The sequence below is a fragment of the Triticum dicoccoides genome, chromosome 2B (genome assembly GCF_002162155.2).
Source record: "Triticum dicoccoides isolate Atlit2015 ecotype Zavitan chromosome 2B, WEW_v2.0, whole genome shotgun sequence".
Classification (NCBI taxonomy): domain Eukaryota; kingdom Viridiplantae; phylum Streptophyta; class Magnoliopsida; order Poales; family Poaceae; genus Triticum; species Triticum dicoccoides.
Window position 1 is genome coordinate 561,411,571 of NC_041383.1, and position 9,463 is coordinate 561,421,033.

Here is a 9,463-nt window from a genome sequence, read left to right on the forward strand (position 1 = left end):
AATACCATTTTTTGCATGCCCGTATTTTTACCAAAAGAGCTTGGTAACTTATGTATCACAGACTTGATAACTTACGTAGTACATGCCTGGTAACTTCTGACCTGGAAAAAAAGTTGTCGAAACATATCGACATGAGATCTAGTTTTAAAAATCTCGTCGCGACGAATCTTTTATGTGAAGACAATTTTTCAATTTGATGGACAGTTTGAGCTACAAAACATTTTAAGTTTTCAATTTTAAAAAGAATCTAAGCTGACATCATCATTTTGTCTTATGTGCATGCATGCATCTTTTGAAGAGATAGGATTTGCTCCACCTTAATTTTTCCATTAAAATAATACAAGATTAGCAAATAAAAGGAAGTAATCTGGAGATTTAGCGTCTAATGGAGAATTAGCTAGCATGATTAGCAACTGAAGAAAGGAAGAAAGCATCGTTCGGATCTGTTGCAATATTCCGGTCGTTCGGAAGTTAGCAAAGTCCATTGATTAATGCTGACTGCACGTTTCTACACCTTGTAAAAAAGGAGTAATATCATCTCTCCGAATCCCAGCCAAAAAAAGTTGCCGCGGAACACAAATGGGGCTTGCCCTTATCAACAAACGACGACAACAACAATATAGTCTTTCAATTCCAAATAAGTTGGAGTAGGCTAGAGTTGAAATCCATAAGATCTCAAAATCAAAGCCATGGTTCTAATATATGAATAGTGAACTTCCACGCACCCCTGTCCATGGCTAATTCTTTGATGATATTTTTGGTCCTTCGGATCCCTCTTTACGAATCTAAAATCAAGAACAAGAACAGGCCTCTTAACCGGATCTAAAATCAAGAACCAGAAGAGTACAAGCCCACAGCTGGGAATTCATCAACAATAACGTAATTCAAAGGGCCAGACAAAACTTGCACACACTTTCTCCATTACGTTACATTTCCTTTCTTTGTACATTGTCACCTAGTTGTACAACCCAAGACAACACACGCTCGCTAACACTCCTCTCCACATGCTAAAAAAAAGACAAGGAATACATAATCACACAAAGAACCAAAGCCAGGAAACTCCCCAATACCAGGGAATCGTTTGCTTATATACTATACACAAACCTACACAAACAAACGGGACCCCCCAAAAATCTCACTCCCCTACCAAACAAAATGTCCATATAAAACAGAAGAATGTTACAACTCATTGGTTAGCGCTGTCAATCGCCGTGCCGGACCTTGCCTGCGAAATCCGGTTCGCGTAGATGGTCACCAAGCGCAGCTGCGTGCTGCTCAGCCCTTCCAGGTACGGGACAAACGCTTTCCCGAGCATGATGTAGATGTCCACCAAGCAGAATACAACACTCTAAAAAATGGGTAGGTAGTGTCAGTTATGAATTCATGCACAAGAAAAATTCATTCCAAGCACATGCAATTCCCATGGCACTCAGCAACTGCAGTCTGCATCTACTGGCAGTTTTATACTAATCATAAAAATAGAAAGGAATTCCACCATGATAATATCTGCACTAGATTAGTACCCACCTTTCGAACATCTGGACTTTGGTTACTAAAAGCATCAAACAGTGCTGGCAAAAATGTAGGCAGTTGATCCATCAATTCCTCCTGGGAAAGGTGCGCGACAAGCTGCAGAGATTATCACAAGAAAGTTAACAGTCAAAACTGGTTGCTCAAGATATTAGATATGTTTGTTCCTAATAGGCCAGAACTACTCTACAACAAAACGAAGAATTTAAGTAGATTTTCACACATGATGCATATATAATGAGAAATGCAAACGCACTACAGCTGCCTGCCTAGGGTAGCAAGGGTCTATTGTCTTTTAGAACACTGTATATGATAATACCTTTGTCAAACAGTTGATACACACAACGAGTATCTTTTCATCATCACTGACCAAAAGAGGTACTACAACCTGCAGTACAACCAATGACCATGAGAAGTAAAGTTAAATATACCAAGCAGAAACAAAAGTAGTAACAGTGATGCATAAAGAGAAATGATTTGTGCTTTACAGCAAGACATCTGAAAGGATCATATTTTGCCAACAAAACATTTATGCATCGGTTCGCTTCATTTGAAATCTGCATGCCCAAAAAGAATATTAAGTTCCTAAAACACCAAAGCTGAACAAAGAACAGATCTAATGGTATTATAGTGAGGAAAATAAAGGCAGGTATACCTTTGCCACCACATCTTTCGTCACATGCAGAAGTTTTTCAAGAACAATCTCAATAGATTCTTCCATAGCGTCTTTCTGAGAGCAAAATGAGCATTATTACTATCAAAAAATGAAGCGGCAATTAATTAAACTAATCTTAATGTGCATAGGCATGGATAGTGGACCTGATTGTTGAGCATCTCAGCAATTAAAGACAAAGCAATCTCCCTAGTAGATGGATCGGAGTCACCCAGCACGTCAAGTACGGTCGTTAATATTTGATTGAAATACTGTTGGAAAATTGAAAGCTGGAATTAGAATGGAAATAGTTTGAAACCTCTCGGCTCTAGCTTAGTATATATTCCATTTTAACTTTACACCTCTGGTAACACAGCTGGTAACGAAATAATGATTTCACATATTTATGCAACGAAAAGAGGAAAATATACAAGAAAAGGTAACATAACATGCTGCTGTGGCATTTGCATATGCAAACCTGCAAATGCCGCTGAGAATTAAAATAAGTTGAAATACAACCCTGTTTTTCAAATACCCATTATTCTTTTGCTGAGAAATAGAAAAAATAAACCGAACTATTCTAAAATTAAGCACTTCGGTTTCCCCTAGTAACTGTGGGGTTAACATAAGGTACATTATGTAAGGAAATCAGGTTGCAAACCTTTGACCAAATGGAGCTGTCATTACCAAGCGAAGCCTTAATCAAGTGTTGTAATGCTTCGTGTTTTTCCAAACTTGATATTTCTGTATCGGTGCTTATCTACAAAGTGAGAAAAATAAATTAAAGAACTTCACAAAGATTTAGAAAAGAAAAAAAAACAGCAGTACACACAATCAAGTAAAAGGATTTTTCATCAGTACCTGATGAAGAAGTTGTGGTATGCTCAAGCCATTGTCAGCATGTATGCTGGTCTTTATAGAACTAAGGTTTACAACCATATCTGTCTCTTGAACATCCTTTCCTGTAGTTGAACCAACGGCATTATGCCCATCAGGGCTGTGCAGTTGGCTGAAATCAAAGCGCGGAGTGCTCATAGCGGTTTCACCATCTAAGGAAGCATCGGTTTTTTCAGGGTAGTTTGTCCAAGAACGATTATCTTCCACAGCTGAGCTAATATTATTCTTTGATTCTCTACTTCTATTTAAAAATACTTCAGTTCCTGAGGACGGTTCCGGGCTTTGATTAGTACCGGCACTCATATCCGAAGTTGTTCGGGCCATAGAGACATTATGTAATGTTGGTTCTTGCACTGTAGTGGTCTTCTTCCCCACTTCAGCGTCAAGGGAACTAGAAGAATACCGCCCAAAAGGATAGCTCTTCTTCAATGTCTGTGCATAACCATCTTCGGAAGAAGTTCCAAAATCTGCCTGGTCATAAGATTTAGGGCGTGGCCGTTCTTTCTTGCTCTGCAAGTAGTTCACCAGATCAACCTCAATACGAGGTGTTTTTTGCTTCAGGGCACGCCTCAATAGGTTTTGCTCTTCAACTGATAAACTTAGAATAAAATTTAACACTGCCGTAGAGTCAAACTGAGAATACACAGATATGATACCAGAAATAGATGCCTCCTTCAGTTTTGCATTCTTTTCATTCACTAAAGGTGCCAATTTTGAAAGCCATAGCTTAAGGAAGCCGCTGTTACTATAACCTTCAGAATCTACCGTGTACTTACTGAACGATCTGTTTGCAAATTCAATAACAGCCAGCTTTGCCTTTGGCGACCTCTGTTCATCTAGTGAGCGTACTAGGGCAGGTAGCAACATATCGATAGCATATAATCGACCAACAATCTCCAAAGTCAAAGAACATGGTTTTTTTACCAACTCTTTTGGATCAATAAGGCGGGAAAAGACATGTGGCAAAATTCTTTCGACATAACTCTCAAATGGCTTCTTGCAAGCAGGAATAATCTCTGCAAGCGTAGAAAAAGCAGCTTGTGCAACCTTATGATGAGGATCATCCAGATGGCGGAAAAATAGCTTCATGACCTTTTCAAAATTCTGAATAATTTCTTGAGTACCTCTCTGACCTTGTTGCACTACATTCCGAATAAAATCAAAAGCAGAGACTCTTGCTACCCAGTCAGAACTAGGATTGAGACCCTCAGAAAGTGCATCGTGTAGAGTAGCCAGAGTATCTGTATATCTAGATACATCATTAGAAGGTACTTGACTATCATCAAACCTGTCACGGCTACTTGCAGAAGGCCTTGACATTACTTGTTTTCTTAGAAGAGGTCTCTGGAAATTCGGGACATTGTTATTATGTGAATCTCTATGAGCAGCAGCATCCCTATAAGGCATATCAACATAGTTTTTTTCTGTGTGCATTTGAGGAAACCGCCTGGTTGACCGCAGATCATTACTCTCATCCATGTGGCCTCCATCTTGAAGCCTCTCTGAAGATCTTCTTACATAAGGCAGTGATAAGCCTGTCATGGACTCGGATGATAGATTACTCAAATATGGTGACCTCGACCGCTCTTTGGTGGCCAACTGTGTTGTCATTGTATCCAATGCGCGAGAACCTCCATTTCGTGTACTAGAACTTTTGATGCTAGGAATGGTTGAATCCAAGAACGCTGAGCTCTGCAGAGACAGATGATTTGAAGCTGGTGCTGCAAGAGGAACAGGAGGATCACGAGATGATGGAGCATCAACCCCTGCACTAGGAGTAAAAAATAATAAGAAACTAGAATTCTAACGATCAGCAGAGAAAGTAGAAATGATAATTTTGTCAGGTGATTTCTAAGGAATACACTATAAAAAGCATTCAAATTCTTCAAAGAAAGGTATATGCGGATTAAAGAATACCAAGGTCCAAGCTTGTAGAGCGTGCAACTGAGAAATTTTGCCTATCTGATATGCTAACACCTTTCAGCAAACTTTCAATAGCAGAAACCTTTTCTTTGCTTGAACTGAGCACACTTTCTAGGCTTCTATCAGAAACTCTGCTGGTTGTCTTTGACTGTGATAAACGAGGATGGTTTGATGGCAGAGATGAATCTGAAGAAATAGCTGCACTCTTGTCCATTGCAACAATAGCTGAAGTGCCATATCCAGGCATATGAGTGCCACTTGCATGAGATGAAGTGCGAGAAGGCTGCAGAACCTTCTCACGAAGTGAGGGAGAAGCATAACGTTTGTGCACACCATCTTCATCATTTATTGTCTGCAACAGTTGCCAATTGTACATTAGAATTTAGGCTGTGTTACAGCTACAAAAAATGTAAGATCCAAAGAAACACAAAGAGAAAAGCAGCATGCCGTACCCTCTGTATAGCAGGATCAAATTGCATAAAAAGACGGCGAGAGCGCTCAGGCCATGTCTTCGTGAACATTCTGTAGCAAGTTCTTGCAGTTGAACGGACCTAGTTGCAGAAACGGCATGGAACACAAAAATAATCAGAATGAATGTGGACAGAACCGCAATGGTCCCAGCATACCAGCAGGCAGCGGCAGAGATCAGAGATGAGATAACTCAAGAACCTTTTGGTTTTAACAATTATGTCCATTGATAATATAGCGCATGAACTCAGAATATGGACTTGTCATTTGCTACATTATTGTCTTCTAAACTCTTTTGGGTGGCATGCAAGGGTAAGAGGAGAAAGAAGGCACCGGTTCAGTATGAAGTAGAATCCCTCATAATTTTATTGGTTTCCCAGAAACAGATTGTTTATTACTCTATACACATTATGAACAGAAAGCAACCTATATTCTTCATTATCATGCCAAACAAGCTACCGTATTTCCAAATGGATACACTGTTTCATGTGTATATCTGCAAACAGAATGCAAACCAGCACTACATAGATTATGTCTGGGTAATGTCATATTGATGCCTCTCCAGTCATGTAGACAGCCAGTTGGGGATAGGTTAAAATGTAAGGGCTGAGTTAGGGTCCTGGTGGGTATCATTGCAGCATTGCTGGCTTGCTGCTTGAGCAGCAAGTTTTGTTGTTTCACTCTCGTGTGCTGCAAATAATTAACATTCCACTTGGTTTGATTTCAACAGAATGGAACTATGACTGGACTCTTCGATTCGACAAAGTACAAACACTAGCATACCACACAGAGAGAAGTTCTTGTGTGTCTGATAGTGCGACATATTGAATAATTTATTTAACTACCTAATTTGAAATGAAAATGAACACACTATATGCACCATAGGTCAGCGAACAGATCATACCTCACTCATAGCATCTGCTACACAGCACTTTATTAGATCTTCATATAAATCAGCTGATCGTTGTATTTCCGGGGCATCAGCCCAATATTCCAATATTAGAAGCGCGTATTCGCAGCACCTGGTACAGTAAAATGTAAGCTTGAATAGCTTGAAGAAACATGTACACTGGACGGTGTGAACATGCATACCTAGCACGGAGAATTGCGCTTCGGTCATTCTTGGCAGTGTCAGCTACACGAGGAAGAATTCGTGCAACCTTGCAGTTTCGCAGGATCTGCAAGATGTCCCATATCAGCAAAGAGACTAAAAAATGGCATCCATGAAGTGCAAATATATTGAAATAAAACTTCCTCACAGTTTTTATGCAAGTGTCTGAAGATTCAGCGATGACAAGCACAGTTATGACAACCAGCTTAAAAAGCATCTGAAAATTTCACAAATATTTTAGATTTATTAAAACAATATAGCAAAACAGAAGGAAAAAAACTGTTTGCATCATTTACCGGAATAAATTGTTCAGCACATGGCTCAAAGTCACCAAGGAGTTCTTTGGACAGCACATTAAGTAAATGGCATGCCTGGGCATAAAAAACATGACACGAAGTAAGTTTTCAATTTGAGCACATTCATCTGATCAAGTATTCAACTCGTTTTACAGCAAGAAAATAGAGGGAAAGACAAGCGTTGGAGATAATCAATTTGATACTTACCAAAATAGGTTTCTTGATAAAAGATGCTTATCAAAAGAAGATAAATGGGTGGATACCTGTTTTACAATGGTAGACCGTCGATCAGCTAGCTGAGTAGACAATGGAGGAATCAGCTGCTTCAAGAGTGTCAGAAACGATGGGTAATCAATAGCTCCTGGAGAAACATAAATAGAACATTTTAAAGCTAAGCATACAACATCAAATTATCAAGGAGTAATTTATCAACATACTCCCTCCTTCCCAAAATATAAGGCACGGTTTGACTTTTCTGGTCTTCGTTGCACAACTTTGACTATATTTTTTATGTATTATATGTCTATAAAATTATTATACATACATATGAAATAAAATTGCTTTTCAAGAAAAATACAGCGATGCCATTTATACATGTTCAATCCATATACTTTGATATATATTAGTGGTCAAAGTTGTGCATCAAAGACCGTAAAAAGTCAACCGCGCCTTATATTTTGGGAAGGAGGGAGTAAATGCTAAGAATGTTGACGGACTAATTCTCAAATAACCCCATATTATATTATGTGTAACTGGACTGTGATAATCTTTTCCCTTTTGAGTCAAATGATGAAGGCCTTGCAAAACATTAAGGTATGTCACCAAAACTGCAGGTTGCACCATTGCTCTTTTCTTTGAGCCAATATTACTAGACAGTAGGATGTTTATAATAAAAGATGTTCATTTTTATAAAAGATGGACCTTCTGTTTATTTTACTTCACTGCATACTTCAAAAGCTCTCTTGTCGGCAAATAAAGGGGAAATGTTTTCCTAGTCATCAGTCCTAGTAATGAGGGTCCCTTTCTGGTTAGACAAAATATTACTCCCTCCGTTCCAAAATAGATGACTCAACTTTGTACTAACTTTAGTACAAAGTTGAGTCATCTATTTTGGAACGGAGGGAGTAGTTGGCTGTGCAACCAAAGACGTACTGCAAAATCTTTGCTACAGATTTTTTTTCTTTGGTAATGGCTACAGAGGTAATTAACGCCGAGCATAATTGCATAAACCTTTGTTAAGAAAAATAGGTATAGATGTGGACAAACCTCCATAAACCAGTGCTTCAATCCTTTGCATGGCAGCAATACGAACTGACCAGTCCTTTTCTGGAACAAGAGTAGCTGCAATCTTCTCAAACTCCCGAAGTAATTCTTTCTCTGAGTGGACTCTTACTGGTTCCACTGGTTTTTCAGTTATATCAGTGTCACCTGTAAAACATCAAATTACTGTAGAGAAACATGTTGTCTGTGTGGCAGGTGCCACTATCAGAATAACCAGAAAAACATTGACTTGTCAGAAAATGAAATTTTCTGTTAAGTCTAATAGATTACATGCTGTTTCAGGGAACATAGCTCAACTAAAGGCTTCTGGATAACACACTGAGCAAAAGTAAGAAGAAAATAAATAAAGAAACAAATATAGCAGTATTTGGCCTGGATAAAAAAGTGATGCATCTCAACACATGAAATGGACTTCAAATGTTGTACCATTCATGATTACTTTCAGAAAATGAATTCAAAGACATTTTGTGCATAGTATCACTGCATTTCGAAATTAAGAATATATCATATGTTTTCACAGTAATTATATGAATGAATTCTCGAACTTGCACGCCCTGGTCACTAAGGTCTACAAATTCTGAAACCATAGATTCACCCATGGATTTCGAGTCGCTCGACTAGTGGCGACTAGTCGACGAGTCGCAGTTCCAGGGCCGACTCAGCCTCTCGACTTGACTCCTGGGATGAGTCGAGCGACTCGCACGACTAGTCGCGGTTTTTTGGGTCAAACGACTCGAGGCAGCGCTGGATCTGGAGCACTCTCCCGCCGCCGTGCTGCTGATGCTGCTGCTGTGCTGCCTCGCTGCTGCGGCTGCGCCCTCGCTGCCGCGCTGCTGCTGCTGCTTCTGCGCCCCCGCCCCCGCCGCCGCCGCATCCCCCGCTGCAGCGCTGGCTGCCGCTGCTGCTGCTGCTGAAGCTGCAGCGGCAAGAGGAGCGGGCTGGGAGGAGGAGCGGTGGCAAGAGAGCTGCTGCGGGGGAGTTGAGAGATCCATCACTGGGAGGAGTGGTGGACTGGTGGCAAGAGAGTGGCAGCAGAATGTGTGGCGGCTGTGGTGAGGGAGGAGGGAGTGTGGATGGTGGATTAGGGCATGGGAGGAGTATATAGCTACTAGATGGGCTTTTGGGCCACAGGGAAGTGCATAACTAGTGGCCCATCTCTCAGTTGGCCCTGGTTACTGCTGCTGGTGGTGTGCTCCTCCCCTCCTCCCCTGGTTGCTGCTGCTGCTGTGCACTTGTGCTCCTCCCCTGACTGCCTGCTGCTTAACTTACGTCGACTCATCGCCATGTCGACTCGTCGACCGTGAG

General features: G+C 40.5%; 1 protein-coding gene across 2 annotated transcripts in view; it reads right to left on the bottom strand.

The window, feature by feature from the left end:
* Window positions 1-883: 883 nt before the first annotated feature.
* The window catches only part of LOC119364848 (CLIP-associated protein-like), a 12,044-nt gene continuing 3,464 nt past the window's right edge, over window positions 884-9,463 (bottom strand). Inside the window, exons 6-21 of one of the 2 annotated variants that reach the window (XM_037630408.1) lie at window positions 8,144-8,305; window positions 7,141-7,238; window positions 6,878-6,952; window positions 6,730-6,798; window positions 6,563-6,648; window positions 6,375-6,492; window positions 5,455-5,553; window positions 4,997-5,354; window positions 3,044-4,800; window positions 2,844-2,942; window positions 2,350-2,454; window positions 2,186-2,260; window positions 2,019-2,087; window positions 1,850-1,918; window positions 1,528-1,629; window positions 884-1,348 (exon numbers count right to left, since the gene is read on the bottom strand). In XM_037630408.1, the coding sequence (XP_037486305.1) occupies window positions 1,187-1,348; window positions 1,528-1,629; window positions 1,850-1,918; window positions 2,019-2,087; window positions 2,186-2,260; window positions 2,350-2,454; window positions 2,844-2,942; window positions 3,044-4,800; window positions 4,997-5,354; window positions 5,455-5,553; window positions 6,375-6,492; window positions 6,563-6,648; window positions 6,730-6,798; window positions 6,878-6,952; window positions 7,141-7,238; window positions 8,144-8,305 (3,503 nt within the window). In that variant the 3' untranslated portion in view covers window positions 884-1,186. Of the gene's footprint in view, window positions 1,349-1,527; window positions 1,630-1,849; window positions 1,919-2,018; window positions 2,088-2,185; window positions 2,261-2,349; window positions 2,455-2,843; window positions 2,943-3,043; window positions 4,846-4,996; window positions 5,355-5,454; window positions 5,554-6,374; window positions 6,493-6,562; window positions 6,649-6,729; window positions 6,799-6,877; window positions 6,953-7,140; window positions 7,239-8,143; window positions 8,306-9,463 lie in introns of both variants that reach the window. The other variant, XM_037630407.1, reaches the window with a different exon arrangement.